Here is a 25,363-nt window from a genome sequence, read left to right as displayed (position 1 = left end):
CACACACACACGCACACGCACACACACGCACACACACACACAGACACACACACACACTTACAGTTCTTTTTAAGGTGTATACAGATACAGCCAAAAGTTTGGCATCATCTAGAATTTTAGGATTGAGAAAAAAAAAAAAAAAGAACTACATGAACACAATTTAGATGTTTTATTTCAGATCATGTAATCAAAATAAAACTACAAAATGATATCACCAAAAAGCCATAATAGTAGTACAGTAGTTTTTCATGTTAGATTTAAAAATGTCACATTTTAACATTTTTGTTAAGTATATGGAGAACTACAAAGCGGTATGTAATTTCAAACGTTAACGTGACATTATTCCAGCAGGTTTCATTCGACTGTATGAAGCAAAATGAGTTAGGGTGATGCAAAACTTGTGGCCAGGCTGTACAGTTGTTTTGAGGGTGTATGTGTTGTATCTTCCTGGTAAGCAGGCTTTTAAATGTATTTCAAAGGGGTTTGATTATGAGTAAGGAGAGCTGTGAGTAAATGTACCTATTAGTAATATCAATCAGTTACCACATGTTATTTTTACAAAAAAACCTCAATGATATACTCATCAGCTGGTGTTACAAATGTACTGCTTTTTGCACAGATAGCAACATTTTGTTTAAACTTAGAATATGTGGTGGAAAAAAAATCTTCAAATCTAACTTGACAAGCAGTAACAGGTCTGGTGGGTTTGAAAAACAAACCATTTCCCCCTACTTCCTGCTATTATTAGATCTCTTGATTTTACTGCAGAGATCTGCACAGTCTCCTCTCCAGATCCCCAAAATAACCGATGACAATTAGCTTGTCGAGGCTCAGTTTTATGAACCTTGAACACCACAATTTAAAACCTTACCTTATACACAGTATCGGCACAAATTATGACAAATGATTTACAGCAGGACTAGGGGTGGGGATTGTATTGCCCATGTTTCCTCACTGCTTACTTACTAAATACCTGGGTATCTCTGAATAGATAATCGCCAACTCTTAAAAAGATATAGACTCAATATTTTAATGAGCCACACATCTCACAAGTAGAAAGGTGCCCTGAAATGTTCTCCTGTTTCTAGGGGATGGGGAGTTTGCTGCCGGATAACTGTAACTCAATGATCAGGTGGCTATGGTAGACTGCTAACTCCAGTGTATAGGGCATGGTTTGGAGAGCTGCTGAAAGATACAATGTTATTGCAATGCCTTCTTTCATTTTCAGGCGGTACAATGGTCTTAGTGATCACATGTTATGCTACTAGGGCAGCAGTGTGGATTAGTGGTTAGGGCTCTGGACTCTTGACCGGACGGTCGTGGGTTCAATCCCAAGTGGGGGACACTGCTGCTGTACCCTTGAGCAAGGTACTTTACCCAGATTACTCCAGTAAAAACCCAACTGTATAAATGGGTAATTATATGTAAAAATAATGTGATATCTTGTAACAATTGTAAGTCGCCCTGGATAAGGGCATCTGCTAAGAAATAAATAATGTTATATTGGGAATGATCACATGCATGCTTGCAAGACGACTGGCTGAAAATAAGTCAGACTCAACTCAGCAGTAGAAAACAAACCCCACAATGCATCAAAAATACAAATAAAACAGCAATAAAATGCACACTCCATATCACATCAGTGACATGGAATTGCAATAATGCCCTACACATCAGGAACTACCAGTTACCAGTTTGGCTAGCAAGCCCATGTCCCGGCCATTTGGACGACAAATGAAACAGTGAATTACCTGATACAAAAGTACTTTGTGATCGCCACACAGACGTTATGCCACGGCTCTGCGCTTCAATGCAGCTGCTGTTACTTTCGACGGGGAAGTAACTAGGTTTTCTTTCTGCCCAGTAGAGCACAGCAAGCAGCTGCCATCACTGCCATCGGTAAGCATGATGGCGGTTTCCATTAAAAGTACACTGAATCCTCGCGGCAGTTCTTATTTGCATCCCTTTGTGAATGCTAGATCAATTCTATCATTTTTCTCTGCTTGACACAGCACACACACTCGTTAATGGAAGGGCACTAAACATTATGGTGCATCATAATTTCAATTAGTGTGCATGTTCATGATTTCCGTATTTATCATTGCAATTGTATTATGCATATTATGGTGCACACTGATTGTATTCTGAGGGTGTGTGGTCCAGTGGTTAAAGAAAAGGGCTTGTAACCAGGAGGTCCCCGGGTTCAAATCCACCTCAGCCACTGACTCATTGTGTGACCCTGAGCAAGTCACTTCACCTCCTTGTGCTCCGTCTTTCGGGTGAGAGGTAGTTGTAAGTGCCTCTGCAGCTGATGCATAGTTCACACACCCTAGTCTCTGTAAGTTGCCTTGGATAAAGATGTCTGCTAAATAAACACATAATAATTGTGCCACTATGGTAATCAGAATGAATATGTGATTGGTATGGTCATGCATGATAATGTGTTTAAATGAGGCTCCCGCTCTGAATAATGAGATGAGCTTTAGTCACTGTATTTACTAAAGGGCGATAATCGGAGTGTGCACCTTAAAGTGAGTGATAATTAGTTTGTTTGGAAACCAGGCTTTAACAATGATAGGCGTGCTATTTAAAACTATTTTTCTGGGACGAAATCTATCTGGCATCATGGAGCCATTACTTTCATGAAAGTTTTCATATATAGAGCAGTGAAAATTACCGTAAATAACAGTTTATATTAAGCATGAATAATATTATAATTTCACAAATTTTATTTTATAGTTCATTACATTGGTACAAATAATAGAAGAGTTAAATAAAACACTGGACCAAACAAAGTATTATAATTTAAATCAAGCTGCTCCACTAGAATCCTCAGCGTGCAGCTTTAGTTTGTGTTTCCTCTGCATGTCCCCTGCGGAGGGCTGCGTCTGTTGATCGCTAATTTTCGGTCAATGTAAGCGTTGTTAGTAAACGGGACAGTAAATGTCAATTTCATGCCCTTTCGTAAATGAGGCCCACAGTCTTTTCACTGACACCCTTACTTTGTCATCTTATGAACTCACTGTCTCGTTTTTTTTTTTGAACCCACAGGAAACTAATTAGACAGCAAGAGGAAGCCCTGGAACCAGGCGTGTGAAATTTGTGAGTTTTTGTAATTTTCCCATTGTACTGTTTTGTGGTTTGGTGCCCGCCATTGCATGCTTAAAGCAGGTAACTGGAAACGCAGCTGCAGAAACTCCTCTGGCTTTAAGATACAGTCTTTCAAGAGCTCTAAGTGCTTTCCAAATTTCTTCTAATTGACTTTTAATAAACCAGAACCTCATTCAGAAACCTATAGTTCAGATTCCTCAATACCTGGTTAAAAATCATAGCCCAGTCTTCTGTAGCCTTGCATCTGCCATTTCCTACCTACGATTTTCACTGTGCTTTTGTTTGGCTTTCTTGCACTTTGCTATGTTTTCGCCCTGCTATTCCAGAGTAATCTTTTTTAAGGGCATTATACAGGGAGTGATGGCATACTTTAGAAACTGAATGGGGGCAGACTTAAAGGTAACATACCTTGATCCGTGTCAGCTGAGGGCTGAACCACATATTCCTTTGGCGCTTTCTCGGTGTCAGAGGTGTGGGTTTTGTCCAGGGGTCGCTGAGATGAGAAGTCCGTGGGACCATCCAGACTCTCTGAAAGGTAGAGTGCATTAGTTGATTGGTTTACACTCCCTAAAACAATAACTTAAACCCCCCCACTTCATCAACCCCCATCCCAAATGGAAACACGATACAGGATGCCTTTGAAAAACAAAAACTGAAGCTGGCATGCTAGTAATTGATAAGTGTTCAAAGTTTCTGACGTTCCATACGGTTTTCATAGTAATAGGTTCTTGCAATGAGTAGAGACAAGACAAGACAGGTTCTCTGGACACATTACATTATGTAAAAAAATATAAATCTGTACAGTAAGCCTATGCAGTATACAGTACAGCAGTAAAATCAAATCAATACCTAGAGCACTTTCTTTCTACTGTAGCCTATAAGCTACCAGTAACACAAAACAATGCCGCCACATTCTCTGCACACATTGCTGTACAATGCGGAAATAATAAAAGGCTATTTTTATATTGAAACTAAATGAACGCAGTGTATTTTCTCTTCTTACCGTAGTCCTACTTACTGCACAGAACACAAGAGAGATCATGGTGTCGCACTGACACGCTGTAACACTACGACAATCTAGATCTGTGTGTACTTTGTGGGAGCCGCTTAAATGAAAAGACTGAGCAGAAGACTGAGCACTTTATTAACTTAAGGTTGTAATGGTTAATTTCGTAGCAGAGTAACAGGTAAGTAGAAACCTAGCAAAATGTAAAGCCAGGCCCTGACTTCTAAATGAAAGAACTGAATATACAGCCGTTGATCTCAGGCATGCTACCCACTAAGGAATATTTAGTTACAAAATAATAATTTGCAGAAAGGAATACATTAATGTTCATCACATATAACAAGGCAATAGAATAGTTAACTAAGTTAGCTTTCTTTTATACACAGCCCTTTAACAGCTGATTGTTGATCTAATTCTAGTACATGAAGAAATTACAAATTTGTATACAAAAGTATATACCAAAAAAAATCAAAAAAACAAACTAACCTACACTAAGAAACAAATAAACATAATCCATACAAACTCATGAACTCCGGAGTTCCATAGCTGAGAGACCTAGTTCTGCTTGTCAACGTGTTCAAAGTGAAGATCCATGCATTGCATGTTTTGTCGAGTGTTTTTGAAGTTAAGGAGAGTAATCTATTAGTTTACCTGTAGACTGCAGCTGCTCCTCCAAGTCATCCGATTCCATTGTCAGTGAATTATCTTTAATAAAAAAAAGCATAAATAGTATCATCAGTTTTTTAACAAATATAACCTTTAGAAATGTTCTAGGTGGGTGAGACAGGAGTTTCACAGTTCTTCTGGTGGTGGTCTAGTGGTGAAAGAAAGGGGCTTGTTACCAGGAGGTTCCAGGTTCAATCTCAGCTCAGCCACTGATTCAATGTGTGTGTGTGACCCTGAGCAAGTCACTGAACCTCCTTGTGCTCCTTCAGATGAGACGTAAAACCGAGGTCCTTCTGGAAGTGACTCTGCAGCAGCAGTTGTGATGCATAGTTCACCCCCTAGTCTCTGTAAGTCACTCTGGATAAAAGTGTCTGCTAAATGACTAACTAATAATAATAATAATAATAATAATAATAATAATAATAATGCAAACAACACTGACCGTTGAACAGTTTTGGAGGAAATGAAGGAAACACCCACTCCTAAGCATTTGGTCCAATTGAGCTAGAATGACCCATCTATATGGGTATTGCTCTTCATAACAATCATCATTAGTTTAGTTTAGTTCACTTTGTGCTTGCAGGCAGGGCCAGCACAGATACATCTCAATAATGCAGCACTAATACAAAGAGAGACCTAAGCAGACCATAATAAAATAACAAAACAACAATAAAATAGCTCCAAACAATTACTACACATCCAAAAATTATATATATATATATATATATATATATATATATATATATATATATATATATATATATATATATATATATACAGACCATAACCTACTGTTCAAGATATCCTGTTTGAAATCTGTACCACATTGCCTTCTTTCTGAATAGATCAATATTTTTCTGTTATTAGGGAGCAATAAAAAAGACGGGCCTCTTTAAAATGAGTCAAAGGTGGCACCCGACCACAGTTACCTATTGAATATCCCACTGTGAGAGGCTTTGAAAAACACTTAGTAACCTACTTCTTGATCTGCCCCATTTTAAAAACCCTGCTGAGTCCCCAGTTCCACGTGTGGTTACACAGCTATTACTTTGCACAAACACAACCACGCGTGGAAACGAAGCTCCTGCAAACTGCAAAAAAAATCATTTTGCAGTTAAATTGCTTTATATGAGGAAAAGTGGCATCCTCTTATGAGGTCATCATGCATTCGTGTCTCCATATGTGTGTGTGTATATATATATATATATATATATATATATATAATGACTAGAAGAGAGTTTTTTCTCGGTTCTCATATGAGGTGCATGAAAGGGTTAAGAGACTCAATAAGCTAGATTCTCGATCATCCAAATCGTAAAAAATCGCAAATAGTATTTTTTTTTTTTTTTAAAGCAGGCAATAAAGTTGCACATATTGTTTGGAGTAAATAGTTTTAAAAATTCAGCCCAAAATGTAAAGTAACTAAAAACATGTAAAGTTGTTATTTTTACATTGAAAAAGCTCATCATGTGATCCTTAACTTCTTTGCACACAAGCAAGAAACTGGCTGGCACATCTAGTCATCTTGCACTGTCAAAATAATGCCAAGTAATCGTAAAGAGTAAAACATAACGACTACATCAACTATGCTCTTCTGTGTAGGAGTAAGTCGCTAACCACTAGCTGTGATTCTGCTTAACCCCGGAGCACAATGGATCACTAAACATATGGCATCCAAGCAAAGCATTGGGTGGAATTTCTTTACCAAGCAGGAGAAAAACGGAATTTGCAAACTCTGCCAAGGAAATATTTCATTCAAAGGAGGAAACACACTTACTCAATGTGCTGCACATTTTATTTTTTTATTTATTTTTAAGTAAAGGCTACTTATTTGATCTTTTTGGTAAGAAACTATAACTGCCCAATAACTGTATTTCAAGCATTCCATATTGGAAGCCGCACGGTTATTATTAATGGATCATAGAGTTATCACTGACACAAACCCGACAGGATGTTGTTTTGTTGTTTTGTTTCCGATTTTAGTTCCGGAGAAGAACAGTCGCCACAGTTATTATTATTGAGGTGTACTTGCTTCTTGCTGTGTGTTATTGTTTTCTGTAAAACACTGAGATCCTGTCAGTTAAGAAAAGGTTTCATGCAAAGCTTGTTTTAACATTGTCTTTATCACACCAACCAGAGACCCGCATTTACAACTATACTGTCATATGTGCTACATTTTCTTTAAATTCTGAAATTAATAAATCGAAACCCGGGTAGTAAAAAGAGACCCGGGTAGCAACAGGTAATTTAAAACCGGACGGGTACCTGGGTTTTCAGGTACCCATGCTGACCTCTAATATAGGTTTTGTATTACCCTTTAATAAGTTACTGCTTTCTAATTAAACTGTACTGTACCAATATGTAGATGTTCCTAAAAAAGGCACCCATTTTTCTTTCTAAAAACAGAAGCAGGAATTGATTTAATGAGATAAGAGAGCTAGGCTACATCTGTACTGAGCCTGAGAAAATTTGCCTAGTTTCAAAGCAGCGAGCAATACTTCTCAAAAAAAGCACTTCTAATTTGAGTAACACACCTCCCACTTGATCTTGCTTCAGTGAGAAAATCAATCACATGTATCCTGAGACCTTGTAAGTCATGAGAAAGTACAACAATGGGTGGTGTGCAGTTCCTTTGCTTCGTACACTATGCCGTGGTATTTGACCCGCTTAAAAAGGCTTCCTTGCAGAGTATTAATCGGAAATGATATTACAGGTAGCAGACCTTATAGAGTAACTCCAAATATGTTTTCATTGTTAGTTACATTTGGAAGTATGGGTCTTTTGTAACAGGGTGAAGGTACTGAAGCACGTCCGGCCTCCTGGCTATAGGTGGCGCTGATGTCAATGGCAGACTCCCCTCACATGGATGGTGGAGAGAGAAAGCCCTTTAAGGCCGCCATATTTGTGAGGTCAGGTAGATACAAGGAGGAACCGCTCTCTGGTGGCCATGTTGGTAAGGACCCTTACGGGTAGTCTATAGGTCCAGCCTGATTGGAGAGGTGGAGCCTCTGAGTATATAGGGACCTACCTTGCCTGGAGCCTGTGGATGGGGCTTGAAGGAAGACAGGCAGACAGACAGACAGACAGACCAGGGCTACAGAAGGGAATTGTTAACCTTTCTACCTCACCACAGATGCTCATTCCTGGGGCTACCAGTGAGCTGAGAACGGAGGAACTAAGGACTGGAAACAAGAGGGACTCTTGAGGGACTTTAACCCTTTGGACTGCCTATGGCGTTTTGATTTATTTTGTATTTTGTTCTGTTTCCCTGTAAACTGAGTAAATAAACTGTGTCTTCATTTCAAACCAGTGTCTTTTTCTATGCCACCATTTACACTTCTGTATTCATTATAAATCTTCCATGTCTTGTAAATGTTTTCCATGGTCAATTTCCATGCTTTTTTCCAACGGTTTCCTCAGGCTTTTCCCATAATGTACCGCTGTATACCACGGTTGGTTAGCCACGTTGTTTTACAAGGCTTTATTTCTGATGTGTACAGAACCTCGCTTACCTATGCTTTACCATGACTTCACTGTGCATCGCTTTGCTATGCGTTGTTTCATCACAGCATACCATTTGCAGGGGTATGACAACAAAACATATTTAAATGAATAACTTACTAGGTAACAAGATATATTGACATAAAATAAATAATAATTTATAAATGCATTATTGGATCAGTGAATGTATTAGTTAACCAATCAATAAATACATACATGAATGAATAAGTAAATACATAGATAGATAAATAAATAAATAAATAAATAAATAAACAAGAAGAAAGCATAACTCTCGCCTCAGTGTTTAACATTCAAAGTTACAGTACTATTAAAAAAACACTGAATTGTATAGGTTAGACGGTTCACAGTATCACGTTAAGACAGAGAAAACTCCTCCACAAATGGGAAAGTTTGCAAACATTTTTGCTGCGTCTTTTACCCTTAATTGTCAATGCCCAAAAAGTGGCTTGGGCTGATTGTGTTAAATGCATTGGCAGCTGCTGTCATTTACTTGCAGTGATTACAATACCGCACACCACAGATATGCTTAAAAACTTTATACCCACTTCACGTTTAGTTTAGTTTATTCACTTTGTGCCCACAGAGCCAGCACAGGTACATCTGAACAGTGCAGCACTAATAAAATTAAGCACAAACTATGTAGGCTTCTGTTTAGCACGCGTACGTCTCTTCTGCACACTGAGATTTTTTTGCAAATGTGCACATCTTCTTCTGGGCTGACATTGACAGTATGAAATCTCAGAACATGCAGGGCTCTATTCACTAAACTTTAAGGACAGTTTTCTGCAACATTTTGTTTAGTATTGTTTTGTTTTTAATAATAATAAAAGTATGCCGTTCACTAAAAACCTTTACAGTTTTAGAAAGGGTTTATTAGTTTATCATACTTTTCAAAGCGCTGTTTAACCTGAGAGAAGGCTCTTCAAAAACATTCCTGAAACATATCCTTCAGGTTTTGTGTATAGGGCTCGCATGCACCATTTACTTAAAGGTGCTTTTTGAAGCTTCTATAAATCTTGGGGGGGGGGGGGGGGGGGGGGAATGAAAGATAAAGAAACTGTTCATGTTAAAGATGCCAACTTTCTTATTTTTTAGTGCATGCCAGGATTGTAGTCATCGTTTGAATAGAAAATTAGTCACGGAATCGCATTTTGTGCCAGTCTGCTGTACCACCTGCGTGCTAAACATGCTTTCACTTCTCAATACACACTCTAGTAGTTCTTTTGCTACAGACAACAATACAACAGCAAATTAAACCCGTCAGTTTCGACAGAGTACTCTTTTAAAAAATTCAGGATCGCTGCAAACCCATGAGTCAAGCTCAGTACGATACTATAGCCAGCGTTGTTGGATAGCTACCGACTGCAGACCCGTTAACATTGCAGCTTTGTTTTATTTCAATAACCACATTTATTTTTAAATGATATTATTTGCAATTCTAATTAATATAACTGTTACGCAGTGAATGTTTTGTTTTATTTAGGCAATTTCAAGTTATTAATAAAAGAGAATTAAAAAGTATTATTATTATTATTATTATTATTATTATTATTATTATTATTATTATAATTATTATTATTAAATGGCAATGAAAAACAGCAGTTTAGGAGTAAAGTAAGGTGAGTAATAAACTGACTCCATTGTGATTTAGCAGCTGGTTCAAACAATTTAACAACAAAGGCTTGATTGTAAATACATATAAACTATAAAGAGAATCCAGAAATAGGAAAAAATGCTGGTCTGTTTTTTGGATGATAATAATAATAATAATAATAATAATAATAATAATAATAATAATAATAATAATAATAATAATAGCATCAGTAATAAAACAAACTGAAATGAGATGGATCCAGTAATTGTATCAAATAAACATGTGATTAAAGATTAACTGAAGGTGTTCTCTCTGCCTCGCTTCTCCCACGCAACTCCACTGCTCCGCTCACTCCACTGGCTCCCGATCACCGCTCGCATCCAGTTCAAGACTCTTGTACTAGCCTATGAATGCCTTGACCAGACTGCACCCAGCTACCTCCAGACCCTCATCTCTCCCTACACCCCCACTCGACCTCTCCGCTCCGCCTGCACTAGAAGACTAGCTCTACCTCCGCTACGCTCCCCTGCCTCCAGAGCCCGCTCCTTCTCCACCCTCGCCCCGCAGTGGTGGAATGACCTTCCTACAGATGTCAGGACCGCCCAGTCCCTGACCACATTCCGGCGCCTCCTCAAGTCTCACCTCTTCAGACAACTCCTCTTTTTTTCCCCCTCTGGACACTTACCACCCTTCCTTAAATGCGCTTTACTTGCTCTTATCTGCCCCCTATTTTACTGCATTTAATCCTGTACTTCAGAGTACTGTAATCTGCCAAGTGTTTAATCTGTAGTATTTTGTATTTAATCATATCCTGATGTAACTATCACTGACACTGTTATCTGCTGTATTATTGAATCGTATTTTGTCACACTTGTACTTGCTTGAACCAAAGTCATTGGATTTATCTTGCTCTTAATTGTATTATTACTTGTACTGTGATTCTTGAAATGTATTTTTGTTTACGATTGTAAGTCGCCCTGGATAAGGGCTTCTGCTAAAAAATAAATAATAATAATAATAATAATAATAATAATAATAATAATAATAATAGTAATAATCAAGATTAATCGCAATTCATTTTTTTAATCGCTTGACGGCCCTAATGAAAATTAATACTGTATTTGACATTGCCTACATAAAAAACAAATAGCAGGGTGAAGATTTTAATGATATCTGTAAAATATTTTCCAGCGTAGGTTGGTGTGATGTTAGCGGTGAGGGGGGAGGGGGAGAGGGGGAGGAGGGGGGGGGGGGGGGGGACCAACTTCAATGCTCTTTATTTCACTTAAATAGTTCTGTCTTATCACTTCGGCCCCATAGCACAAACTGTACCTAAAATATCCAGGCCCACACTTCTATTGAAAAAAAAAAAAAAAGATGTGAAAAGATGAAAACCACAGTTAAAACACACATATGTCAAAGGCCATCTTCACACATGAAATTTTGCAGTGCATATATATATATATATATATATATATATATACACACACACACACACACACACACACACACACACACATGCACTGCACTAAGAAAGAAGAATTGTGTATTTTTGTCATGTGTGTTTCATTCTGCTACTGAACTGCTTATTAGATTTATTGAAGTATGTATTTTATGTATAAGCTGTGTGCACTTATACTTCCTTGGCTCATCTTGCTGCAAATGATACAGATAAGTTAACACTGGCATTGGTTTTGAAATGCTTAGCTATTCCTGAGTGGCGTCCTCTATTTTATCAATAAGCAGTAAACGGACAGAGCTAGCAACAACGGACTGAACAGACACAGAGCTTAAATTAGGGAATAGAAAAACAATCAATGAATGAATCAATCAAATCAATATCTCTAACCTTCAAATACACTACATTATATTTATTTCCCAATTTTTGAAAGTGCCATACAGAATACATTACTTTATGTAGCCATTATATATATATATATATATCTATGACGTATCAGACAAATGTACTGCAAACTATTTTTTGGTTTATACAGATTATCTCAGTTTAAATACAGTTTACAAATGCGAATCAAAGTCTAGCCCTATCTCAAACAGTCGAGAAAGGGTTTCATGAAACTGCAATCTTGGTATAACTCATTATTCAAAATGACTTTAAAAAAACAAACAAACAAACAAACAAACAAACAAAAAACCTTAACAGAACTACTGTTCAATAACTCCTCAGCCCTTTGAGGTACAAGAGTCCTCTGTGTCCCACATCTAAAAAATCTGCTAACGTTCTTATGTTTGCAGTGAGGTGCACGGAACAGGGTTTAAAATGCACTGCAGGTTGAATCGGCTCAGCCAAACGGTCAGCTTCCACCTCGTGATGCTTCAGTCGCTGCTACTCACAACTGCCAACACTTAGATTCCCATTTACTTGCACTGGTTCTCAAAATGCTTCCAAAAACAAGTGCAATTTACCATCATCAAGCATTATGACCTTGCGAGTACCTTTACTGTAACAATATGCAATTAACATAGAAACATCAATACTCTCACATCAAACATAATAACTGTTGACACCCATCTTTCTTAACATTTCAACTTGAAAATGATTTTGAGATGTTCAATTCTCCCCCAAATTCGATTCTGAGACGTACAATGCAGCACCAAGAGTTTGAGAATCACCAAACGATAAAGGCATTTATATAAAATATATAAAATCCAGCCTAATTTTTAGAAATCCTATAACGTTTTCTCTACTGTGTGCTAGCAAACGTGTTGAGTAAACCTAGAACACACTGTTACTAAACGCTGCACTAGTATATTACCCCCCCCCCCCCCCCCCGCCCCACACACCCCTTTTTTTATACAGTCAAAACTGCACCAGCCCTAACGCATCTTCTTATGTGCTAAATACTACACAGACTTGAAATGCACACAATGTTCCAGACACCTGTTTCAGAAGCACTCAAGAAAGTACACACAATTTTTTTTTTTTTTTGCAAATCAGAAAATGTCTTAAGCCATTCCTACCTGACATTCCTGCATCTGCTACTTCAAGCTGCTTTCAACGCGTGTTAATTTCTCAAACTTGCCGCTTTTGCCGTGGATCGCGGAGCTGGTGGGAGACTGACTCCCTTCTCCACGCCCGTGCTTGGATCGCAAAGCATGACGTCACACGCCATCCCTAGGAGACGGGCGTCTTAAAGACACAGGAAGAGCAACAGAAAAGTTCGCTATTTTTTTTTAAAGCGACAGTAACCTGTTTTGTTCCTATGTTCTTTTTTTCGAGTCCGTAAGAAGCCAATCAAATACTTATCGGTCCAAGCAGATGCCGTTCTCACAGTAATTACCTCCAACACAAGATATGGACAGTCATTTAGTCTGTGTAGCGCGAATGTTATTTTTTACATTTGTGTACTCCTCTAAACAGTGCAGAAACTACTGGTGTGTGTGTGTTTTTAAAGCATCGCTTCACTATGCTGTCGTTTAAACGCGTATGTTCCCAACTTTTGGCGAACTACAAACGCAACTTTATACAAAATGGTGTCTGTTATTCTACCCTACTCCCGTGTCTACACTTGCATCTCTATCTATACAATTTACAATTTGAATTCGCGTCCTAGGATGAAGTGAAAAAAAAAACATGTACAGTACTGTATGTGACACACAGCGCCTCTTAGTGGACACTTCTGGAAATTACATCGGTGTAACTAATACCGACATCATTTTAAATAATGGGAGAGGGGTAAATCATTTTTGTAGTGTTCAGACTGTTTTTGTTTAATTACATTCAGTTAGTTGTATTATTATTATTATTATTATTATTATTATTATTATTATTATTTTACAATAACCACTTTAGCAGTAAGCAGGACTTGTAGACAGTCCAGTTTGATTAGATTCCCAGGTCAGCTGCAGGTACAGCTGCATACATTGTTATTTGTCTAGCATTTGAAAAGATAATAATACAACATATAAAAAGTGCATTGTTGTTAAAAGACGGGCTCTTGGAACATTCAACCTGTATTTATCTATTTTTTCAAGCACTTCCTGTAAAGACAGTTCAGCCGGAAGCACACGATTCATCTGTGAGCTGACTGCTCCCTCTAGTCGGCGTTTTATGGCAGCTGCAGCTGCAGGTTGAAACTGGAATGGGACGTTCTTTTAACACTACAGGGATTGCAATTAAATTTGGTTTCTTTATCAATTCTCTAAGCTAGAGCTTCTCAAACCCAGTCCTGGGGGACCCCCTGTGTCTGTAAATGATCAATTCAATTAAGGGTCTAGTTAAGTAATTGAGAGCTCAGATGGAATGTAAACCAGCAGACACAGGGGGTGCCCAGGACCGGGGTTTGAGAAGCAGAGGAAACTTTAAGTGAATGAGTAAGGGTAAAAACTTTTTTGTTTGTTTTTCACATCAAATGTAATGCGTTGCCATATTTAGTTACCTGTCTGTAAAAGGAACTTTTACAGTTATAAGTTACTGGAAAATGTAATCAGATTATGCATTATATGCAAGGTGTTACTCCCCAACACTGATCAGAGGTATGCATTGTTTCATGCAGCTGTTATGAAGGTGATTCACATAGTGTTAAATTCAAATACATGGTTTCCTGTATTTAAGGTAAATCGTCACCCCAGATAAGATACGTAAACAACGTTTATAAAATAAAGTAACTGGTGTCAACATTTTAAAACCAAAAAAAAGCGACAATGGGATGACTGCAATTAGGGGGGTATTAGTCCTTTATTTAACCAACCAGTGGAATACATTACATAAAATATGCTTTACAATAACCCTGGTATTTCAAACCAGTAGCCAGTTTCTCTTTAAATAATTTGGATCAGCCTTAATCAATTTTTTTCAATGCAGGAAAACGAGAACAAATGCACAGATCGGTCCTGGGCAAGGGCTATGATCCCGCAGGAGGGAGCATGCTGTCGAGTGGAGGCATGACTTTACTTGACACTGTCCTTCAGCGTGTCTATGGTATCTCTTCCGTCTCAGGGAGCAATTGGGTCTCCATCTGCTCTCTCTGGCGCTTGTTTGCACTGTTGCGTTTTACGCAGGTGGCCTGGTGTTGCGTCTCCCAGGTTCCGTCCTTGTGTGAGCAAAAACACACAGTCTTGTCATCCACCTCCACTCTCACCCCCGCAGGGATGATGGTGTTTGCCGCGAAACAGTTCGGTCCTGTGAAGGCAAAAATAGCCCTTACTGCTGACAGTTCCACAAGTCATCAGACTCATTTACATCACGGTTTGTTTAATCTGTATTTACACTGAGAAAGTGCCTGTAATATATACTACTGCACTACTGATCTAAGAAGAAAAGGAAAAAAAAAAGATTAGCTGGTCTACTATATGCAAGCCTGGGTTTGGTTTCTCTAAAGAACCATTTCTGCATACAGATCAATTGATATGTTATAGAGTTTTAATATAAAAGATTCTAAATAGAACCACTAGGGGTTCCATCATCTGATTATTATTATTGTTCTATTTCTTAGCAGACACCCTTATCCAGGGCAACTTAAAATTGTTACAAGATATCACATTATACATTATTTCACATTATTTATTTATGTATTTACAATTATAGTTGGGTTTTTACTGGAGCAATCTAGGTAAAGTACCTTGCTCAAGGGTACAGCAGCAGTGTCCCTCACCTGGGATTGAACCCACGACCCCACGTCATCTGATGCTTCAGAAGCTGACAGAACACAAAGCCACTTTGTAGCTTGGACTAGGTTTCAGGCCACTGCACGGCGCACCAGGGGAGACTTGGGGTTTGATACAGAAACCTCAAACTAGGTTCCCAGGAACCAGGTGTCAAGCCGCTATCCCTGAAAAAGGGGGCTTTGTGTTTCCTCATCTGTACTGTACAGTACCCGGAAATGCTAGAACCCCTAAATAGGGTTCTATGGGATCAAATAGCTCTATTGAGTTACAACTAAATATACAGAGGCCAGAGATTCAGCACAGAGCATATTTATAAGTTTAAAGGGTGCAGGAATTAAGAACCACCATTTTTGTTGCAGTTACCATTTTTGCAGATAGGACAGCAGTGGCGGGGCTCGTATGTTGGGTCCACACAAAGGAGGGATGGGCACTCGGCAACCATGCAGTGCACTTCTCTGTTTGCTTCACAACGGCATCGTTCACAGGGCGATAGCTGCAACACACCAAAGACGAATCACTGTTCTGACGTCACTGTCAGTATTCTCTTTGTTGGTGCTTACGTGCGTAATAGAATATAGAACAGCGCCTATTCAGCGTACAAAGCAGATCTGTTGACACACGCGGAAAGAGCAAAGGTGGTGTTATTCTATTCGGGGTGGCGCATGAATGCGATTCATGATAGTGGACCAAAAAAAAAAAAAAAAAAAAAGTTTTTATACCATCTTAAAAAAAACATTTTAAAACGTTTTTTTATACTGTTAATAGATTTGATGATACATTTAAATGGAAGCATTTGCTGTACTTTTATAATAATAATAATAATAATAATAATAATAATAATAATAATAATAATAATAATAATAATAATAATAATAGCCATAAATAACTCAACTGAAAAATGGCTTACATACAAAGAATATAAAGGACATTTTCCATAATTCTAGGCTTTAAAAAAAAAAAGTTTATAACAACAACAACATCAACAACAAACACCGTTTGAAATGAAAAGGTTATCTATAGTCTAGTTAACATACCTCTAAGGTGGAGGGTATACAGCATATCGTTATTACCCAGTATTGCCCATTTCTGTATCCTATCTGATACAGTGCTTCAGCCACCCTTCTGTATTTTTATTTTTTTTAAATCCGACCTCACAAGCCAGAATGTTTCATATGCAGTACACTACCGTACGTGTTGATGGACAGGTACAAAAAAATGAATCTAGTTACATACATACATTTAAAAAATGCGTGGTCATTACAGGGTTAAGGACTAGGCATGATGATAATAGTAATCCTAATAGTAACGGTAACGGTAACGGTAACTGTAATAGTAATTACCTCAAACTCTTCAAGCAACTTGTACGTCTTCCCTCCGTACTCACATACGTCCCTTATCTCCATGCAGTACGGACAGCAGGACTTGAATCTCAGCCGAGTGCAGCGCGGGTGAACCCGCGGACACCGGGGCTTTACGCACAGGGGGCCCTCTTCCGTGCAAGTGCAGGGGCAAGCGGTCGGAGCCGGGTAATACGTCTCTCCAATATTATACACAAATCCATTGTCATCCAGGCACCACTTCCCTCGGTAATCCCCGAAATCGTACTCGGACTCGTTTTGTGAAGAATACTCCGAGCTGACCCAAGTTAAGCAGACGACTTGGAGACAAACGCACAGGTAGGGCGCAGGAAAGTCAAGCAGCATCGTTTTCAATGGGTGATATCACGCTCGCACTGGCCGTCCAGACTGGTAGCACAGCAACTGACTGAACTGTCATGGAATGACCACATGCAATCACAGCCAACTGGGTTCAGTGATTCTTCAACGCCAATCAAGTATTGCAAAGCTGTATGATCTGTGAAGATCACGGCCCAATTAAACACAGAACTCAGCTTTATCACGTTCAGTTTGAAATTGTTCCATCGTGTCACTGTGGTCCCGGGCAATAGTTAATTAATGCCATTACCGATCCACACTTTCAATATCTGTGTGAACTCAGCTGCATATACGAAAATACATGTCATTAATTTATTAAAAAACAACTTTCAATTTCTTCTTTACCTAGGCTTGGAGCTTCTGAAGAACCCTCACACTGCAAAACTAAACGATTAATACACAACATTTGTTTGAGAAAATGTATTAGTCGCATAGTGACAAAAATACGCATGCGCATTTTTTGGATATTTGAACATTTCTTTTACTGCTTTCTTAATTTTTTTTATCTCACAATAACGTGTTCCTCCGCAAGCTAGATTATTGACGCTTCTGAACCAATCAGGTTGTCAGCCCATTGCTATGATTGCAAATTGATTTTGTTGTTGGTTTCAACCATGCATGTCATGTTTTACAAAACCTAAAACACTGCCTTTAACAAAACAAAACAAACAAACAAACAAACAAAAAGCGCATGTTGTTCACCAGACGCCGGGGACCAAGTCTATGTTAAACTGGCCGGGGATGATGTCGACAGAGACATTAATACAAACTACAGCACGCTTTCTGGTCATCTGTTACCTACTGTAGTCAAAGTTCTGTTCACAAATGCTGATGCGTGATAGCTAACACGTCATAATACTTAGAGGGTTACCCGTATATATAGATCTTAGCATACTCAATCAGTATAGTGGGAAGATGCCTCTCATGTATTACATAAACGACAGTTTAACGTCTGAGCGCAAGGCAGCTGTCGACCAGGATATGGCAAATAATCTTTTTTTTCTGTTTCAGTTGTTTGAGAGCCAGGGACCTGCAGCCTAGATAATTCTGTAAAGTGTGTGCCATGTACTGAAGTAAGAATGTATGGAGCAAGGGCTTGCTACATTTTTAATATCGTTGTTTTATGTATTTTATTCAGTATAGTTCAGGCATCAATACCTTTTGTTGAACTGCTGAAATCCTCTTTTTGTGTTTTAAAATGTAACAGATGTAGCCGTAAACTGCGTATCTTCAGTGAAACTCATGGCTTATACTGTATTACAATACAATACAATACAAACTAGACACTTACCAATACCAGGCTAGTCCTTCTGAGGCTCAACTGGCTATTTTGTTCTGTAACTGGTTGTTTTTTTTTTTTTTTTTTTTTTTTTTTTTTTTTTTTTTAGTAATCGCCAATTATTATTTTTATTATTTTCTCCCAATTTCATATATCCAATTATTTTTACCCTCAGCTCACCACTACCACCACTGACTCGGGAGCGGCGAAGACGAACACACGCTGTCCTCCGAAGCGTGTGCCGACTGCAGACTCACCGTGCAGTCCCCTCCGGACAACCCAGCTGTGGGCAGTTTACAAGCAAACCTGCAGGCGCCAAGCCACGCTATAGGGACCGGTGGTGCGCGGAGAGCCGAGGACACCCTGGTCGACCCAAGCCCCAACCCCAGGCGACGCTCGGCCAATTGTGCGCCGATCCCAGAATCTCATCAAGCAGCTTCTCGAAGGATCCCAGGGTGTCAGCTTCAACAACATTACTGGGTAATTTGTTCCAGACCCTCACAATTCTCTGTGTAAAAAAGTGCCTCCTATTTTCTGTTCTAAATGCCCCTTTATCTAATCTCCATTTGTGACCCCTGGTCCTTGTTAATTTTTTCAGGTCAAAAAAGTCCCCTGGGTCGACATTGTCAATACCTTTTTTGGATTTTGAATTCTTGAATCAGATCACCGCGTGGTCTTCTTTGTTCAAAACTGAATAGATTCAATTCTTTGAGCCTGTCATGCCTTTTAAACCTGGGATAATTCTGGTTGCTCTTCTTTGCACTCTTTCTAAAGCAGCAATATCCTTTTTGTAACGAGGTGACCAGAACTGAACACAATATTCTAGGTGAGGTCTTACTAATGCATTGTAAAGTTTTAACATTACTTCCCTTGATTTAAATTCAACACTTCTCACAATATATTTCTGAATCTTGCCTTTTGTTCATATTATTATTATTATTATTATTATTATTATTATTATTATTATTATTATTATTACTAAGTAGTAATTTGTTCGTATGGTACTTTTTCTTTTGTATCTTTTACACCACTAAAGACATGACAAGTTAAGCTGTATGGTTACACAGTGCTGAGAGGGTTAAAAAGAGAACATTGAGTCACGTTGTTTTTTTTTTATATCCATCCGTGTCATTGGTTGATTCTAGTCACCTGGCAAGGGTCGTGCCTTGTGGTTGTGCTGTTGATTGTGATGCTGGAAGGAAATGAGGTGATGAACGTCATTCCAGACCAGTTCATATATGAGCAACTGCATACTAACCTAATTGAATAACAGCTGTAGTTTAACTGAAGTGAATGTGACATACTGTACATTGGGAAACATATATGCAGAGTTGTGTGAAGTTAGACTGCTGTTCGTTCTTTATAACAATGACTACTGTGTTGCCAAGAATAATGAAAGAGAACTATAGAGTAAACCTCTGAAGTAACAAGTAACTGCGGATTATATTGTTATAGCTATAAATACTGTGTGTTATTCTGACTGCATACACTATAACAACATACCTATAGTTAGTTGCAGTAAATTATTAAACGTAATATTTAAACACATACAACAAAATCATTTTAGATTAATGTATTGAGGAATTACCTGCCCTTTAATCTCCTTTTAGATCCTGACTGTTAAAAACTTCCAGTGTGTGGTTTCCTGCATCACAGTCTCCAGCACAACAAAAACAGAGAGACAAGTGGCCTGAGGGGATTTGCTGTAACCACGGAAGTGAAGCTCAGACTGTGTCAGTACTGTACAGGTGGAACTTTATCAGTCACCCAGGCCGTATAAATAAGACTGGGAGAACTCAACAGAGCAACACATTTCTCCTAAGGACACAGACTCGGGATTAGCAGAAGAGATCGCTTTGAAGCAACAGCGTAGAACTCGGAAGAAGAACAGAGAGAGTTTGAAGATTTGTATTGTTCTGCTCCAGCGTTTTGAGATTGCAGAAAGAGCTTATTCTAAAGCAGTCTTGTTCCACTGCAGCATTCCAACACAGAAGAAGTCTTTTCTCGATACAGACTCAAGAAAAATACAGCAGACCACTATGGGAATCCTATTCAGCTCAATCTACAAATCACTCTATGGCATGCAGGCCAGGATCCTCATGCTAGGGCTTGACGCTGCGGGAAAGACCACTATCTTGTACAAACTGAAGCTCAATGAAGCCGTCTCTACCATCCCCACCATCGGCTTCAACGTGGAGACTGTGGAACCTATGAGAGGCGTGTCCTTCACCGTGTGGGATGTGGGCGGCCAGGGCAAGATCAGGGCTCTGTGGAAACACTACTACATGAACGCGGAGGGGCTGCTCTTCGTGGTAGACAGCTCTGACCCTGAGCGCTTTGATGAAGCCAGAGGAGAGCTGGAGGGGATCCTGAACCATGACGAGATGAGCAAGGTGCCCTTCGTCATCCTGGCCAACAAGCAGGACCTGCCAGGAGCCCGCAGCCCCACTGACCTTGTGGAGGCGATGGGACTGAGCAAGCAGAGAGGCCACGAATGGCAGGTGCAGGGCTGTTGCGCGGTCAACGGGGAAGGGATCGTGGAGGGCATACAGAGACTCACTGAGATGGTCACACGGTTCCAGAAGACAAGAAGATTTTAACAGGGATGTTTTCTTTACTACATGATAATAGAAGACTTTCTAAACTCACGTATGAGGTGTTGCTGGGTGAGAGTGTCTCGTTTATTTATTTTAAGTGGATTCTTTTGCAGTGTGTAACCTGTTTCATGATAATCCTGCTGAAATGCAAATATTCATGCAAAGCTATCTGGTCAGATCTGCATGCAATTTGTTTTTCTTTGCTACTGAGATACACTGCACAATAGGGTACAGTGCAAATCAAAGTTGGTCTCTGCTCCTTAATTTTTATTTGATAAACCCAGCACTGTTAGGAAAAAAGGGTTACTGAACTACCTATAAATTAAAGATACTGTTTACATTGTACAGAAATATTGACAACATGAATTAAAATAAATCTTACTATGCACTTTTAATTACATTACATTTTTGTGAATGTGTTTTAATATTTTGTGTTTTGAAAAAAAAAAAAAGATCTATTTTCTTGTATAGCAACTTGCTTACTTTTGTACTTATTGTCATCAATATTCAAATAAATTATCTACAGTATTTCATTTCTATGTTGATTTTTATTTTACTTTGTTGTAAGCATGGGGAATGCATATCAAAACCTAAAACTAAAATCCAGCATGTTTTCTACCAGCGTGGCTCACGCATTGAAAAACACAGGAAATGCTTTTTACCTCAGGTAAGGAAATCTGTCTGTGTAAATATACTGCGTGTATGACTTTCTGTCACTAAATAGGGAATCTACTGGGAACCAACTGCCGTGAAGCAGCCTTTTCTCTTATTACTGGTTACTGGTACGCACAATGGTTATTGCAAACATATTTCTGGCAGCGTATCCAACACTTGCCAGTAAAATACTGTACAGTACTTAACAGAACAACACCCTATTTAGGCAAAATCAATCAATAAACAAAAAAGAGCAATAACACACACACAAAAGATCGTGTTTACATTACATTTTTCATGCAGACTCACGGCTCAGTGTTTGATTTGCTTATCTGCAATAAACACAACTACCACAAGGTGGTACTAATGTTTCATGATACACCAATGATTTATATATATATATATATATATATATATATATATATATATATATATACACATTAATCTACAAGTATACTTAAAATGTTATTTCCTGGTGCTACGCTATCTTTATTTCGAACAATAAGTAGATCACACAATTTGCTGAAGTACGAAAGGTTTTAACATTGACATGAAAGAATGCAATATCACATCGTAAGACAATGTACCATGTTGTTGCTCAGTTTTGGGCAATGCAGCATTTTTGCTCTGAACGTGTTTTTGCTTAACAGAATATAATGGGGGTTGGATTCCGATCCCTCTAGTTCAAAGTTTTCCAATCCTGGTCCTGGGGACCCACTGTGTCTGCTGGTTTTCATTCCAACTGAGCTCTGAATTACTTAAATAGACCCTTAATTGAGCTGATAATTTGCTTAATTAGACCTTTTTAAATTGCTCTCAGCTCTCAAAGAGTTGCAGAGTTCAAGCTACTTATAAAATGTTACGGCAAACTTGAAATCTGCAAGTGTTTAAGATGAAAACAAGTAAACATGTCTAAATGAGCAAATTATCAGTTCAATTGAGGGTTTAATTAAGTAATTAAGAACTCAGTTGGAATAAAAACCAGCAGACACAGTGGGTCCCCAGGACCAGGATTGGGAAACCCTGCTCTAGTTGACCCTTTGAGCACCCACCCTTTCCTTTATTCAAAGATGATATAAATAACTTTTAAGGTTTACTACCTGTATCTAATCAGGACCCCCACCCACCACCATAAACATTTCCACCTACAAATGCATGCTACTTTTAGACAGATTTGCGTTTTAAAAAATCTCTGAATGGCAACTTACATACTTTTCATCTCCACCACGTGTTTTCACTGCTATGCATCATTTTTAAAATGCTTATCAAAGCTTGCATTTCTACAATGCTTCCTTATGCTATGTTCTATATGTTCTTAGCTATGCCTTTCCTATGCTATACTATGCTTTCATAACGGTGCTGTATTATACCACATTAAAAAAAAACCTTTCAGTGTAGCCAATATATTACAAGCATGTGCTGAACTAGGAGAGAGAGGCAGCTATTCCAAGCTGCTTTCTATACAGTCTCCTGGCGCCGTGAAGATGGAGAGAGAAGATCACTTTTCTCTGTGTTGAAGTGCAGGGGGCAGACACACACTCAACAACCCTCCCATTAGTGCATCCATTAAGAGCGAGGTAAGTGCAAAACAGATCAAGGAGCTACACAGTGGCACACACATGTCTGTTTCCTCCCATGGCAACCAGGAATGGAATATCATCACACACACACACACACACACACACACACGCACACACACACACACACACACACATACACACACACACACACACACACACACACACACACACACACACACATATATATATTCTCTTTCCTTGACCACTCTACAATGAGATTAGCCCACGACTCTGTGGGAACTTCTTCAGAGTGGCTGTTGTCATGGTTGTAAACTTTCAGAAACATTTACTAATCATGGATTAGAGTGCACGCCTATTAAAAAAAAAAAAAAAAAAAAAGCATCACATTACACAGTGATGGCATCCTGCTAGTCACAAGGCTGATGCACTTTGATATAACTAAGAGCTTTGAACACAAACCCGGGCATGTGAGGGTGTCTGTGTATGAAATTGCAACAGGGAGATACATGTTACCTGTTTTATATAAATGTAACACAGTAAAGATATGTAGGAGAGACAAGGTATAACATTCCATGAAATAATACAGAATCACCTATCAAAAAAGTAAATGAACCAATAATTCAAAACTGTACAAAAACATTTACATAACATAAAGACCTACAGTTTGTAGTTTTTATTAGAAATATAACTAGATGGTGTACGCTATAGAAGAATAAAGGAAAATAAATGGATAAATAGACTCCACACCACAATGCCTGAAGGTTTCAATAAAAAAGAATGGTAGATTGTTACAGCATTAGCTATGCAGTAAATGAGATCACAAAGACATTAATAGATTTAAATATATATCGTGTGTGCCTAAGTAAGATTTTGATTTGCTTTGCAAACATATTTAATAGCCCCCAATTTACTATGAACTTCTATAATTAGCCAGGCTAAAGATCATTTTAAAATACTATGCCAACTGCAAGGATCAGATGCAAGCAATCAGGCAGCCACCGAAATAGCGACACTACCAAGTACTTTTATTTAATGAAGAAATAAAGGAAAACAAATGATCATTAAACAAATACCAATATACAGTCCCTTTTTTTGGGGAGCACTCATTAACAGCCAGCCTAGCTGCATACTTGTATACACACATGCCTCATTTAAACGAATCAGAATAATTATTTAATTAGACCCCCAATCATGGCTCACAGTTTTCTCCATTCTATTCACATTTATTTTTTAACCTGGAGTGAAATGGCCCTCCAGGACTGTGATTGGGCACGCCAGATTTATACCACAAATAAACAAATACGAAAGTAAAGATAATATTAACACAAAATAAATCCCAAAAATGAACACTATTTCACCCAGTCAAACTTTTTTTAATATGGAACATTATATGTTTTTTGAGATTAGTATCATAGTATTTATTATATGGGTTTCACAGCATACCGAGGTCCTGTCCTGGGATTCAACACAATGACTTTTTTGTTACACATCCTGTTTTGTCTTTGCATCTTTTTCGCACAGGATGCTCATTTTCTCCGTCTTTTCCTTTCGTCCGCACGCTACCACCTGTAGTTTATTATTCATCATCTATTTTATAAAATATATCCTAGATCAGGAGTGGCCAAAGTTAACCCTTCCATTCCTGGTCTTTGTTCCAGCCCTGATCTAAATGGAATAAAACCTCCATTCAGGCCCTGAAGTAGTTATTATATCACTTTACCTGTTAAACCTGGAGTAATATGGCCCTCCAGTGACTGCAAAACCCCTGTTTCTAGATCTGTAATTTAAGGGTATTGTAATTTACTTTCTTAAATACACACACACACACACACACACACAAATGTATTTAGGCTTAATGTTATTCTGAAGTTCAGCAACACAAGATTCCAAATATAACTGCTATTATTAAACATGGTTGACGCAACAGACTTCTGTTGAGCTAAACTGGGCTCTGCAAGAGTAATGTCATCTTTTTTTAATCGTGGAGGGGCTTCTTTTTATAAACGGCATTGAATTCTAGACTGGCTTTAAAATGACAGTGTGCCTGACTAGC

At 38.5% G+C, this 25,363-nt stretch overlaps 3 protein-coding genes across 8 annotated transcripts in view; 1 reads left to right on the top strand and 2 right to left on the bottom strand.

The window, feature by feature from the left end:
• The window catches only part of LOC117435106 (zinc finger protein Aiolos-like), a 33,650-nt gene extending 20,586 nt beyond the window's left edge, over positions 1–13,064 (bottom strand). For both annotated transcript variants that reach the window (XM_034058053.3, XM_034058054.3), the window contains exons 1-3: positions 12,879–13,064; positions 4,769–4,822; positions 3,520–3,639 (exon numbers count right to left, since the gene is read on the bottom strand). In XM_034058053.3, the coding sequence (XP_033913944.3) occupies positions 3,520–3,639; positions 4,769–4,822; positions 12,879–12,885 (181 nt within the window). In that variant the 5' untranslated portion in view covers positions 12,886–13,064. The remainder of the gene's footprint in view (positions 1–3,519; positions 3,640–4,768; positions 4,823–12,878) is intronic.
• The window catches only part of LOC117434703 (uncharacterized), a 67,277-nt gene extending 45,642 nt beyond the window's left edge, over positions 1–21,635 (top strand). For 2 of the 4 annotated variants that reach the window (XR_009309191.1, XR_009309193.1), the window contains 2 exons: positions 3,052–3,102; positions 7,574–8,198. Coding sequence is in view for 1 of the 4 variants with exons in the window: in XM_034057318.3 (XP_033913209.1) it covers positions 20,558–21,118 (561 nt within the window). In the remaining 3 variants the exon portion in view is untranslated. Of the gene's footprint in view, positions 1–3,051; positions 3,103–7,573; positions 8,199–18,693; positions 18,999–20,128 lie in introns of those variants that run through there. The other 2 variants (XM_034057318.3, XR_009309192.1) reach the window with 2 other exon arrangements.
• On the bottom strand, positions 14,577–17,784 carry LOC117434701 (von Willebrand factor C domain-containing protein 2-like). Of its 2 annotated transcripts, none has more exons than XM_034057316.3 (3): positions 16,865–17,784; positions 15,888–16,017; positions 14,577–15,039 (listed from the first exon to the last, which is right to left on the bottom strand). In XM_034057316.3, the coding sequence occupies exons 1-3, from the start codon at positions 17,225–17,227 to the stop codon at positions 14,834–14,836; spliced, it is 699 nt and encodes a 232-aa protein (XP_033913207.1). In that variant the 5' UTR covers positions 17,228–17,784; the 3' UTR covers positions 14,577–14,833. The 2 variants fall into 2 exon arrangements, with proteins under 2 accessions (XP_033913207.1, XP_033913208.1); XM_034057317.3 differs by lacking the exon at positions 14,577–15,039 and adding an exon at positions 15,050–15,167.
• Positions 21,636–25,363: the final 3,728 nt, after the last annotated feature.

The sequence above is a fragment of the Acipenser ruthenus genome, chromosome 28 (genome assembly GCF_902713425.1).
Source record: "Acipenser ruthenus chromosome 28, fAciRut3.2 maternal haplotype, whole genome shotgun sequence".
NCBI classification, from domain to species: domain Eukaryota; kingdom Metazoa; phylum Chordata; class Actinopteri; order Acipenseriformes; family Acipenseridae; genus Acipenser; species Acipenser ruthenus.
The sequence above is the reverse complement of the archived record's forward strand: the minus strand, read 5'-3'. Positions and strand labels throughout refer to the sequence as shown.

Bases quoted from the DNA above. Each gene is read 5' to 3' on its own strand.
- LOC117434701 (XM_034057316.3), bottom strand. From the start codon at position 17,227: ATGCTGCTTGACTTTCCTGCGCCCTACCTGTGCGTTTGTCTCCAAGTC. The intron at 16,018-16,864 runs GTAATTACTATT...GGTGTGTTGCAG, and splicing joins AGTTGCTTGAAGAGTTTGAG to CTATCGCCCTGTGAACGATG. The intron at 15,040-15,887 runs GTAACTGCAACA...TTGCCTTCACAG, and splicing joins CTGTCCTATCTGCAAAAATG to GACCGAACTGTTTCGCGGCA.